We start from the raw sequence: 13,951 nt of genomic DNA, 5'->3' as shown, positions 1-13,951 counted from the left end.
ACCAAGGCAAAACGCTGACACTCACAAAAACACTCTACCCCCAAGTTCTCCAGCATGTTTCTGTGTTGTCTTTGTACACTGGCACAAGTTTTTGAATGCCATCAATTTGAGAACATGCAGCTGGACCGGCAATTGAAATGGAAGGTTGTCAGTTTCTTCAGATTGGCCTCAGATATGTCTATTTGCCACCATTAGAAGGAAAGTAGAGCTGAGTTTCTCCAGCCACTGAGATTGGGATGCTTGCGCAAACTGCATGTGCACATGTGCAGTACAAGGTAGCAAACCAAAAAAGCATGAACATAAAACATGAAATACACTCATTTTCAAGACACACACTTTCCTGTGACACACATACACACCTCTTCCACTAACACACACACACACACACACACACACACACATAAGTCAGCAGACATTAAACCTGAATCCCTACCCCACTCCATTTTCTGACAATCAACCACGATTACCTCCTCGCTCTCGATGGGAGCTCTGGGGAAAGCTCTTATCATGTTCAATCTGGACTCATGACACAATAACGGAGAGGAGACTTGTATTACAGACCCAATCAATGGCACAGGGCCAGGGCCCCTTCAATAAAGACTAAGCTCCTGTCTTGATCTCCATATCTGATACAAGGCCTACCATATCATATTGCTCCTCTTCTGATGCCAATGTCCCCCGTCTCTGTTTTCTCTATATTAGAGTTTACAGCCACGTGATGTGTTTAGCCTGAATGGGAACTGAAATACTGTACTTAACACTAAACTGTAGATATCATGGATGAGTCATGTTAAATATATGTATTATTAGTATTACTATTTTCTCAATAGATGCACTACTGTTTGAAATACAGTTTGGGGCTTTAAACAATGACCCTCTGTCAAGTATAAATAGGCTGTGTGTGTGTACTCTTGATGAAATAAAATTTATATGGAACTCCTTGGATAAAGGACAAAGCCTTCTCCTATAGAATTGTCCTTATTGGGCCTCTGTCTGAAACAATGAGTCATGTTCAAATCTTTTGATTTGTGAGTCAATAGTATGCTCTGCCTAAGTGCTTTTCCTTATTGCATTCTTGGTCAACTGTGAGGAATTAGTCTTTTATACAAGAATAGACACAATATTTTCTGTTCCCATCAAGGCCCGTATCAGATTCAAGACTCTGGTACTGACCTTCCGAGCGGTGAACGGGACTGCACCCGACTACATCAAGTCTCTCCTCCAGCCTTACACCCCCACCCGCCACCTACGGTCTTCTTCAGACAACCGTCTGGTGGTCCCACCGCTAAAAAGCACCCGGTCCCAACACAAGTTCTTCTCCTGTCTGGCCCCCCAGTGGTGGAATCAACTTCCCACTTCCATCAGGGACACTGACTGTCTCCGCACCTTCAAGAAAAGGTTCAAGATGCACTTGTTCCGGGAGTACAATGACACTTAGGAATGATTGGCTGGACCTGATGTTAGTTTCCTCCAGGATCACAATGATTCTTATTGAGAGACTTGTTACTCTTGTTGGTTTGTTGTAACTGTCTTAAAATTATTGTAATCGCTGTGAAATATACTATTGTTGCTTGCTTTTTCCAAAGGTACACTTTTGCACTTTTGAGGTTCTTGCTGTTTACGTAATTGTAACTTGCCTAACTACATGCTCTTATTGTTCTTCCTTTTGGGAATTATTTTGTTTCACAATGTATGCTTCATGTTTGGCTACCCCCAATGTTTGGGGCTATCTCGTTGTTATGATCAGTGAACTATGCACTTTTGTAAATCTCCCTCTTGGAAGTCGGTTTGGATAAAAGTATCTGCTAAAATGCATAAATGTAAATATTATTGGTCACTCATTTGGATATGTTTATCAGCAAGTGTTGGGCCTCAACCTGATACCTGAGCTAGCATCAATTCCTAGACTTCAAGAGACTAGAGCTGTAGTTGTTGCTATCATACAACAACAAAGCAGTTCGTGGACAGCTTATCAATTCAAAGTATGATACAATATCTACCGTTTGGTTTATTTAAATCTGTCAAAGCGGCCGCACCATTAACATTCATGCCCAGCAATCCTGGCTCCTGCACTCTCAAAACATGTATTTCTATAGGAAGTGCAGTCCGGTGTAAACAGAGAATGCATTCTTCTCCCCTGACCTATAGCACCAATGTGGCCGAAGCTATAAGTCATATTGTCCATTCTATTATCAGTATAGTACCTTGGGATTGCAATCAAATCTAATTGAAATGACGAGCAAACGTATTTGTGTGCTCATGCATTGTTGGCACAGTCATACTCCTGTAGTTCGATGAAGAGGTCACATCTCAACCCCTGACATACGGGAAAAGATACTAGATGGTGCGGGTAGAGAACGATTGTTCGGTTTATAGCGATGCAAGATCAATATCGGAAAATGTGAATTCTATTCAGAAGTAAGTCCTGTCTCTGTATGGAAAGCTGGAGTTCAATAGGGCAACTCAATACTAAATTTGATGCGTTTTGGGGATTGGACTGGAAATGTGATTATGGGTCAAATAAATGCTTGAATATCTTTTGTGATGTTTAGTTATTTTACTTGTCATAACAGAAATGCTTAAAAGGGTTTTCACTTAGTATATGTCCACTCCTAATTTGCTTCAACCCGTTTTCTTTCAGCACAGATTGCACATGCTTTATTATGGATTCCAGAATGGGGCTTTCACTTTCCACATCACATAGCACTTTTTTACACTGAAATGTACCCCAGGAGGTTCTTTCAAAACACGGCACATTTGTCTTTCTGTCTAAAATGAAATTAGACGGGCTGGACATCGTCTTGAATCACTTTGCTGCCACAAAAGCACAAAGTGGAGTGTATTTGTGTCTGTGTGTAAAAGAGAGAAAAGCTCTACAGTGACAAGTGCTGGTATTAGAGAGCCACAACTGGACTTATTCAATTAAAGATTCAAATCTGACACTGGTGTGTCAAGCTGTTCCTGTGTTGTAATTGAATAAGAGAGAGAGAGAAAGTTAGGAGGGAGCATTTCAGATGAAGTGAGATATTTATATAACTTCTAATTTCCCCTGGTTCCTACATTCCACTAACTGATTAACAAGCCAAGCCTTAGAGCACATAACTTCCTTTTAATCCATGCTGAGCTGTAGCGTCAGCATGTGCGTGTTTATGAGAAATGCACTTCCTAAGTCACAGGTCCATAAGAATGTATTTTGATACCTTCAACTACAGCAGGTACTGACCTCCTGTATCTTATGCTAATGTACTGTACAGCTTCTGTGGATTCTCTGGAAAAGTTCTGGAACTTACTCAGCAGCCAGCAGAAAATAACTGTAGAAAATCAAGCGGAGCAAAATTCTAATGAAATGAATGAATTTATCTTTCCTACGGTATCATTCCTAAAGATAAAGGTATGAGGTTTTTGGCTGACGTAGCTCCACTGCTTTTTTTTTACCTAGCAAACATTTTTTTTTAAGAAAATGTAAAAAAATTCTCAGTGCTTGCAAATGATTTTTTTTTTACCCCTTTTTTTTCTGAACCTGACCCTTTCTTATCATCCTGTCATGTTAGCTCTGGTTGGCTCAGAGTTAATCGCCCAGCAGACTCTCAAGAGGTTAAGGCATATGCCCTTCTGTGTAGTTAAGAGTCCTCATCCTCCATGTCTCCTCAGCAGTGTATGAAACCTATCGGTCGCCTCCACAACCCTGGCCCATCTTTACGGCCCTGCCACCGTGTAATATGATTTCCGACACCCCTTAGGAGCAATATATTCCATTTGATATCGGAGGTTGTTGGTGTTTGTTCTTGCTGACACGAGGGTTTAAGGTGGAGCGGGGGTTGGGCTATTAGACTTTTTAAAACCAGGTGTGCATCTGTGTGTACTGATTGTGTGTTGGTGTATATGTTTGCCAGTGGAGGCTGGTCAATGTAGTCAGAGGAGGTTGCTCCTCCTCTTTTTCTGAAAGACGAGAGTAAAAAAAAAAGTCAAACAGTAATGTCGGTATAAATTTAATAAATTTAATTAATTTGATTAAAATAATTTCTCTCTCTTCCTTCGTCCATTACTGTATTGATGATTTAAAAGCTTCAATAGCGACACCTGCAAGGCAACAAGAGGGGAAACAGATGTGTGAAGTGGGGGTGTGGTGTGGGGGGGCAGAGGAGGACAGGATAGCTTACTGCCATTCGAATCTGTTGAACATACAGGAAATAGGGTTCTTGGAAGACAATTGAATTGTCTCCTTGGAAGTATAATCAAATGTTGTCTCCATACTACTGTCCACAGTATTATGCTGCTACATGGGATTTAAGGTTGAGGCAGGTTTTCTTTCGGCTGTTGTCTTGGTGACAAAAACATAGCAGCGTGTTGGTAAGAGATACACAAGTGCACAATTCCTCTGAAAACACACCCATACACACATGCACACTGTATACAAATCTGCAGACCACACATCAACAAAGGTAAAATCCCATTTCATTTCAGTTTAGGGATGAATAAACGGGATCATATTGACACTGTAAAATCTTCAATGTTATTTATTTTGACTGGTTGACCACCAGCTTTGTTTTCCTATGCTAGTTATTTTCAGAACAACTACTACCTGTAACAAAGAAATACATATCAGGGTAGAATGTTGACATAGATTCAATATGGTTTTTCTTTCTCAAAGCCTAAATGTTACTGAATGTTGGAGCAGAGCATGACAGTAAAAACAAGAATGATCTGCACTTGTTTGTTTTTACTGCCCGGTACATCAACATTGTAACCTTTTTACTGTTTATGATGAAGGCATCTGATGGGACACGGACCCCATCTCCTCTCCAAAGTGTGCCTGAGTCCATCACCACCTTAGTGGTCCATCCATATGCCATCCATATTGCATTGCAGAAGTGTGTGTGAGTACATATGTGTGTGTATCAGTGCGAGCATGTGTGTAAGTGTGTTTCAGTGCCAAACGTGTGTGTGTGTGTGAGAGAGTTGGGTAAATGGGAGAATTGAAAGAGGACACCCTTCCGGGTCGTGAATTATGCAGCAGCTGCAGTGAGGCTATCTCAAAACATATGAAACCCTCCCTATGATCGACCCCTGGGAGAAGAGATAGAAGAAGACAGACAGACAGAAAGAGAGAGAGAGAAGGATGTACAGGAAAGAGAGTGTGAAAGCAAAGCGTGTGTCAGAGAGAGACACAGACATGGGGCAAAAACTATGAGGAAACCCAAACAAGTCTAACAAGCTGAATTTGAAAAAGATTGACCAATACAATACCAGGCTGAAAAACATTCATGACAGGGACTTTACTGGAGCACATTTGAGCATTGATAATGGTAGTATACTTCTCTCTGTTTAAGAAAATCATTTTGGTGAATGTATTGCCCACTAACAGGACTACTGTATATTCCTCACCTAAACACTAAACGTGTTGTCAATACTTAACTTTAATCAAACACATTCATTATAATAACAACAACAAATAGGATGCCTGGAATGTCTTAATTATCCTAACAGCATCAATTAGTGTACTACCCATGGGGAAAGTGTAGACAAAACACAGTGTTCAGCATGTTGAAAGGAAAGGGGGTCCATTGTAAATATCTGTCTAAATGGATGTAATGAAAAAGTTTTCCACCCACGCACACACAATCAAGGAAATTGAATATGCATAGAATGCAAACTGACTTGTGTTGTCAGTTGTCTGTATTTACCACAGTATCTACTCAAAGGAATTTGTTGCAATGTTACGTTCTCGATAAGAAACCACCCTCATATCATTTTGAGTACTTTTTGACTCTAACTAATAAAAAAAAACAGCCTGGTTGACTGAAAAGGTATTAACACAAAGTTTATCAAGCATATGGCATCTTGTATGCTGGTTTGTTTATATTGTGCTGAGATGCATTTTAGAAGTCAGGTAGACTTTCCCTTACCCCCTGAAGTCCAATCCTCACTGCAATTATTACTCTTTTTCCCTCCTCCCTCATTGTTGCTCCTTTATCTCACCACCCCTCTTCTCCCCCTGCTCTTGATTAGAAGGGGAACACAACTGGAAAACCTTGTTCAGGCTATAAAGAAATAGAGAAGCGCAAATAGACCTGTTCCCCTGAAAGGACCCTTCCAACACAATAGAACACAATTAAATTACCTCCAAACTGTGACAGACAGCTTGTTTACTGATCTTGTTTGCCCCAATTAAGACAGGAAATAAGTGCATGTGCTTGCATGTGTGTGTGTCTATATGTGTGTGTAAGTGACATAAATGTGGGTGACTGAGAGATAGTTTTGAAGAAAGGTCAACATGACAATAAGGGGTGGTGTTGATGTGTGTTTGTACAAAGGAAAGCAAACATAACCGGCAGCATTGGCCTACCTTTCCGTTGAGTCTTTAGAGAGAATCTCCCTGCCAATTCCACTTAACTACCACACATGCACACAATAACACACACACACGCACACAGACACACACACAGACACACACGGACACACACACGCACACACACACACAGACACACAGACACACGCACACAGACAGACAGACACGCACACACAGACAGACACACACACACACACACACACACACACATAGACACACAGACACACAGACACACACACACACGCACACAGACAGACACACACACACACACGCACGCACACGCACACACACACACACACAGACACACACAGACACACACACACACACAGACAGACACACACACACACACACACATCCAGCACATGCAGACAGTCCTCCTACTCTGGCAGACAGATTGCTTTGCCTCTAACGAAAGACATATCCAGACTAGGCCCCACTATTTTAAGATGAATGAGCCTTACTACGCTACATACACACCCACAGGCACATACACTGCAGTACTACGGTACTATTATGTGAAAAGTGTTGTGTGCAAACATGCATGTGACATGGGAGGACCTCTCCAGAGATGATGGAGATTCTGTCAAGCCAGTGACCACTCTCCAGACATCTATTTGATTGCTCACATGACAAATGCCGTGGCGGCCAGTGAAAGAAGGAAGCAGTCATTATTGTAAGATGGCTTCCGTGTACAGGTACGTGTCACTTTCTGTCTCCGCTGTAATTCATCACCTGGCCCAACACTGACCTCCCCAGAAAAAAAGTCCTCCAGTAAACCACAAAAAGTAGTATGGGTATATATTTATATTATTATATTTTTTTTTTAAATGATTATCGTCATTTTTTTACCTGCACACATCAGTGAAAATTCCTTGCTCATGTGGCAGAAGGCCACCCTTAATTTGTTTTCTTTTGGAACTAATGTTTATATACAAAGCAATGGAGAACAGCAGGGCTCCTTAAACGAGCACATGGTAAAAAGGCAGAACTATTACTCTCTCCTAACAAAGTAGTGACTGGATTAGCCATTTCAGATCATTTCCAACATGCTCTCTAAATAAGGAGTATTGGAATGCCTATTTGTGTTTTCTGTTGTTACATTGTTTTACATTAAGAGTCACGTGTGTTAAACCTTTGGAGTTTGCATATCTTTTGACTACCATCCATACGGAGAGAAGCGTTTGTTTGGTTCCACATGCTTGCCTGACTAGGCTTGTGCCGTTTGCCAGGGCAATGAGGTGTGTCCATCATGCAGGTGCAACAAAGGTGGATACAGACGGGCACCGATGTAGCATTTATTCAGAATAATAAAACCGTATTTATTTAGGTACTAGTGTACTGTGATAGTCAAACCAATACAGAAGTTCATGAAACAGATATTTGACACTGTACAAATCCTGACAGGCGTATGACAACTGGGGGAGTTTAACATATCGTGACAGCCTTTCAAGGAGATGGTAGCTACACTACGCAGTCTGCCATTCTTCTGCTTTGCATGTCGCAGGGCTGTGTTGCTGCTAGCTAAGCTAAGCTAACGTCCCTGGATGTTTGCCACATCGTATGTCAAGGAGTCTCCAAAGAGTTATGGGTTTAATATCATGACCGGCAGCCAGGTCAATTTGTCCAGCAGCTCCTCAAATGGTCAATGTGATTATATTTTCCTCAGCCACATACTTTTATGGGCTGCCTGTTAAAATGTGTTTGTAGAGCTCTTTGTTAGCTATCCAGGGAGCAGTAAAGATTGAACAGTAGAGATTTGATTGTCTGAAAGGGATCTATGTCACCCTGCCTATTTGGCAATAAACACATTTAGTTTATTGCAAAAATATAAGGCTAATATTGGTTCTTGGGTTAAAAAAACATGTACTCATTTCTCATCATTTGAAGAGACTGCACTGCTCGTGGTACATCAAACCCCAACCAACCCAACCCTTACCGAACAATTGTCTTGAAACACCTGCCACAATGACTTTCTTCCTCTGAAAACAAGTACTTATGGATTTGCATATGCAAAGTAGCTGTCACGCACCTGCATGACAGCACGACAAAAGTTTCCACATGTTCCTATGAACTGGCAGCACTGAATACACATGCAATAGATTCTTCCTCAGCCCATGTCCTCGTTTACTTAAGACAAATAGGAGAGAAAAAAACTGGGCCACAGATATTTGTGGTGGAAACCAGGCAGAGATGATGAAGGGCTCTGGGCTAATTTCTACATCTAGACCATGAGGTCTCCAAGTCTGTTGATCTCTGGGGAGAGAAGAGAGCCTTGTGTTCCTTTCCAGCTGTTTATAACTAAGTGATACACAGAGTCTGATGCAGCTACAGTCTCCATCTTTCTTTTCTTGTCTCTCACTGTCTCCTCTGTACCTTCCTCACTCGCTTTGCCTCCCTGGTTGGTGGTTGCATTCTTTTTTCATCTATCCATCTATCCCTCCATCCATCTTGCCGTCTCTTTTTGTCCATACCCATTGCACATGCATGCCTCACTAACTCACTCACTCACACTCACTTAGACACCTTCTGTCTTCATCATTCCTCTCACCAGAGTCTCCAAGTTCAAATGTGTCTGGTGTGAGGAGACTGTGCGGCTAACAACCCACCATGTCAGTGCACCGCAGTTTGCTCTATGTTTCTACCTTCGAACATGCGCAAGTTTTCCTCATGCGCGTTGTTCACAAATTGTTTTCGGTTGTCTGGTTTCCCGTCCAGGTTATGGCAAGGGGCCATTTGACATGTAAAGCTATAGCTGGCTCTTTGCCAGATAAGCTATTGAGTCGACACTGAACACAGAATCCCACTGTGTGCCCCAACCTGCCTCTGAGGGCCTTACCTGTACGGTGGATGAGGAGCGAAGCTTCCTGGTAGTGGTTGTAGACATGGTGGTTGTGGTCTCTATGAAGGTGGTGGACATCTCAGGGGGCATGGCGGTGGTCCTGGCCGACCCGGCCACATTAGGCACGTCGCCCACCAACCGCACACTGCCGTTGATCTTGATGTTGGGGTTGCCCTCGGCAGCCATGTTGAGGACCTTGAGGCCGTTGTAGTAGAGGCCAGACAGCTGGCCCTGGAAAGGCCGACTGCGGTCGCTGCCGCCGATGGCCACAGTTGCCTGGGTGTTGAATATTGTGAGCTGTCGACCTGAGGAGAGATTGACGAAATTCAACACATGTTTCGTCATTGACATTTAGTCCCGTAAAATGTCCCTCTATCCTTTTGGGATTTGCTGTGTTTTCACAACAACACACGACTCTTTGTACATGATTGTGTACCTTGTCACTTGTTTGAGAGTCCTTAAATGTTGTTTTTTTTTTTTTTTTTGGGGGGGGGGGGTTTAATAGAGCATTTAGAGAGGCCACGGAAAGTTGAAAACACATGAGGTCTATATGTCAGCATAGGCCAGTGAGGGTTCAACTGCAGGCATGGGACCAGGAAGATCACCCTAAATATCAGCTCTTATATGGGGGGGACAATTATGTGATAGGTTTGCGGCAAAAATGTTATTGTGATTTGAACTGTAATGACCCGGACCTGAGATGTGAGTTGGGACAGAATGGGAGAAACAGAGCCCTTGGGACGAAAGCTCAGCAGCTAAATGTGGGGGTAGGGATCAGGAGAGTAAAAGAGGTAAGCTGGGAAGCAACGCTTGGTGGTGGAGAAAGCCGCTTGAACAGTGGGTTTGTTCAAACGGTCAAAGGGCCAAAAGGCTAAAGTTGATAGAGACATTGAGAGCGTTTATTTGCCTCTCTTGAGTCATGATCTGCATCATGACCATAATTGTCAGCATCATTATCATCCTGGTCATCACGATTACCATCATACAAGGATTGGAGTGGTCATGTTCCCACCATGATCCAATGGATAGATATTATCAACAGCAAACAGTATGGAAAGTATAACATTCAGTACAAATAAATAAATGGTAATGTTAAAATGATACTGTAGTAGGATGGTAATCCAAATTAAACTGGTGAATAATATTTTACAGTATGCAGATTCATGCATTCCATAGAGCTACATGAATGACAATTACGTTTTCTTACCTCACGTAAATGTACAGAAATTTGTTCTCAAATGTTTTGACAACACATTGCTACGTTGATGACAAAATTGTTCAAGCATAAACGCTGAATATCTGGAATAATGAAGCCTAACTATCACAGTGTCAAGATGGAGAAAAAATGACAAAGGAGACAAATATGTTTTTTAGTGGGGGTTACCTTTTTCCTGCAGCCACTCTTCAACAGGCCGGGTGTATTTGAATGGGATTTTCTTATTGGCCATTTGGTAGCGTTCATTATCGCTGTTTCCTTTAAAGTTTAAGAAAACATTTATGAAAACATTTATTAGGCACGCTGCATCACCTGAACCCTTTCAAACATGATTTACCATTCATTTTCATGCAAAGATTCATGTTAAAAACAATTATGTTTTGTTTATGGTTAATAGAACAATGGTTACTGACTTTATGTTAATTTAACAGCTGAAATAGTCATGACATCATGAAGCCTTTCAAAAAGTTAAATAACTAGTTTTGACGTTCGCAAAGTGTGCATATATTCATTCTCCTACTTTCCTTTTAGTATGTATAACGAGTTTATAGCTCTCCTCAGAACAATTTGTTGGGTAGAGATGATCAAGTAACATGAAGCATATTATTTTCATTGTATCAATTTGGAATTTGAATCAGCATCATGCAATATCATTAAAATGAAATATATTTCACAATGCTGTTAATTCATAGTACTATCACCCACGATAATACTCGACTACTACATCCACAATCTCAGCTTTTTTTTCTTTTTTTCAGGGAAATCAAGTAACCGTGTGAGTGTGTGTGAGGTGTATTTTTTCATCAAGGCCACCATGAAGGCTTTCTTGTGTACATGGTGTCTGCGTTATCACAAACACCATGTACGCTGGTGTCCTATCAGGATTTCAACAAGGTGTCTGGGATGCTTTTGGGTGAAGCGTGTGCAAGGGGGGGGGGGGGGGGTTTGTGTGTGGATGTGCGTGTCAGAGGTGTGGGGGGAATATAATTAGTTTGGGTGGGATGCCAATGCCTGCTGTTCCTACATGGATGTCAAGTGGAGAGGGAGAGCCAAGATGCCAACCAGGGACCTGGGCTGCCACAGGGCACAGTAGGATCCACATTTCAAGACCCAAAGGCAGCCCACCTAAAGCGAAGGACCCCCCCTCCCCAATTTTGTTTTCTAAAATATGGACCCCCGCCAACCACATACCCGCTCTATCTAGACCCCACCCTGGGAGGGATGGCATGTAGCAGACCATACACATCAAAGTGTGTGTGCGCATTTGTTTGTCTGTGTGTGTCTGTGCGTGAGCATGTCTGTGTGTGTGTGTCTGGAGACACAACTGCTGTTTCTGACACTTGTCTAATGTAAATTGAGTGAGTTTGCACATCAAACAAGGAACTGTACGACACAAATAGCATCAGAGTCAAGGATGTTATGCATCACTCTTGCTAATGTCTACAGACTGACAGCTTAGTGGGCGGACATCATAAAATAATCACTGGTAAATTACCACAAGATGAATTTATGTCACGTCCTATTTGCAACTACCCTCATAAGGAGTATTATTGTCACATAACACGACCAGTCACAGATTGAGGATACATAAGTCTAATGTGTTTGTGTGTTTTTGTTTGAGCATGTGTACATGGCCCCACAATACCTCACTGTTCTTTTTCTTTCTTTCTTTCTTTCTTTCTTTCTTTCTTTCTTTCTTTCTTTCTTTCTTTCTTTCTTTCTTTCTTTCTTTCTTTCTTTCTTTCTTTCTTTCTTTCTTCCTTCCTTTCTCCCACTCTCTACCTGTCATTCTCCATAGTACATTACCCTTTATTGCATATCTCTAAACATATTTTTCTGCTATTTATTCTTCCCCAGCTCTCCAGTTGGACCAGTGACAGCATTCAGACTCTCCCAAAGGACACTCTCTTTCTATCCCTCCCTCCTTCCTTTTTCTTTCTCTCTTTCCTCTTCCACTCTTCCACTTCCACGGTCCCCCATTTCCGCTACCTTGCTGCCTGGCTGGGTTGTCCACGGCCCTGAAATAGGAGCCTCATTCTGGGGAGATTTCCCCCTGCGCCTCTCAATGTCTTCAAGAGACAATGCCAGTGAGAGGTGCCTTTATCGGACCATTCGCAGTGGCTCTCATTTAATCGGGGGGGATTAAACAGGCAGCTCATACTGAACAGCTTATCTAGAACCACCACCCCCCCCCCAGCCACCCCACCCACACACCCAGTTACACTCCCCCCAACTCTCCCTTCCACCTTCCCACTCCTATCACCCCCCACCCCCAAGGACAGATTTATTGGGGCGCCCGATTCTGATTTCTGATAGCGGTAATTGTATTTGGCGTGTAGGGGTACATGAGGATTCTTCCTGAGCCCAGGACAGAGCCGTTACCTTAAATCCTCTCCTGGGGATGCTGGCGGCCTGTGGTGTTTGGTTTCCTGTCACCCCTGGCCCCCGTCCTCCCTCCAGCTTTGGCTGGTTTTTCTCCATCCTCTGTCATTCCTCTATTTTCTCTTTCGTCATCTGTCTTTCCTCTTCTTCTCTCTCTCTCTCTCTCTCTCTCTCTCTCTCTCTATCTCTCTCTCTCTCTCTCTCTCTCTCTCTTACTCCCTCTCCTTCTCGTCTATCTCATCTCTCTCCCCCCCCCACTCTCCCCCCAAACTGTTTGTGTTGGCAAGTTTTCAGAAGAAGACAGAAGATCTGTCTTGGGTGGGCGTTCTTTAAACCGTCAGCACTGCGGCAAGCTCAAAGAGCTCTCCGTTTCAGCCTCGAACAAACTGTAGGTACACACGCGCGCACGCACAAATCCTCATATCTCTCTCCCCCACCCCCCCCGGAAGGAAGACATTCGTGGATCGTGATCGCGAGTGACATGTTTGTCAAACGCCGCGCGCAGGGGACACCTCCTTAGCGGGTCCAAGTGAGAGCCGATGGACCTGTCCATCAATCCGATGCATACAGATAAGGGGGTCAATTGGACGTGCCTATCAAGCCCCGGGCCGTGGGCCCCATACAGTTTCCTTTTGCTTGTCAAAAGCAGACCTCAGGAAAGGCCTGCCCTGTGGAACCCTTCTCTGTCGGCCTCCATTGTGTTACACGGCAATCGCCAAAGGAGAGGGGGGGGGGGGTAAAATGAAACCTGTGACAGCGCTGACTGTCACAGGATGCCCGAGATGCGCACTTTCTCATTCATATGAAACATAGGGGGAGGGTTAGGGTTGTGCAAATGAAAGCAATCATCCTCAAACACACAGTATGGCTCCTGAATGCTACTTCTGATAAGCCCGGAAAAGGCTTTGCGTTTTTCTAAAGCAATTTTGCGGCGGGATACCTTTTTTTCAGACTCTCCCTGGTGCTGTCTCTCTCTTCGACAACAGACACTACTGCAGCAAAAGACCTCTATTTTGAAGCAATGTACCTCACAAACCACATGTGGCAGAATGATGGGAAAAGAAAAGCCTTTGTTAAAAGGCCAAAGGGCAGAGCGATTTAGCTCTATCTGAATCAACTGTGTGGCTTTTTAATGACAAAGTGAGAAAGATTGTGTGCGTTCATT

General features: G+C 43.0%; 1 protein-coding gene across 13 annotated transcripts in view; it reads right to left on the bottom strand.

The window, feature by feature from the left end:
• Positions 1-13,951, bottom strand: part of nrxn3a (neurexin 3a) — a 216,988-nt gene that overhangs the window by 14,922 nt on the left and 188,115 nt on the right. For 11 of the 13 annotated variants that reach the window (XM_084674745.1, XM_084674707.1, XM_084674714.1 and 8 more), the window contains 2 exons: positions 10,573-10,662; positions 9,186-9,493 (listed from right to left, as the gene is read on the bottom strand). In XM_084674745.1, the coding sequence (XP_084530871.1) occupies positions 9,186-9,493; positions 10,573-10,662 (398 nt within the window). Of the gene's footprint in view, positions 1-8,731; positions 8,763-8,872; positions 8,876-9,185; positions 9,494-10,572; positions 10,663-13,951 lie in introns of all 13 variants that reach the window. The other 2 variants (XM_084674763.1, XM_084674788.1) reach the window with 2 other exon arrangements.

The sequence above is a fragment of the Hypomesus nipponensis genome, chromosome 3, assembly GCF_054491055.1.
Source record: "Hypomesus nipponensis isolate SF chromosome 3, ASM5449105v1, whole genome shotgun sequence".
Classification (NCBI taxonomy): Eukaryota; Metazoa; Chordata; class Actinopteri; order Osmeriformes; family Osmeridae; genus Hypomesus; species Hypomesus nipponensis.
This window is presented reverse-complemented; position numbering and strand designations above follow the sequence as displayed.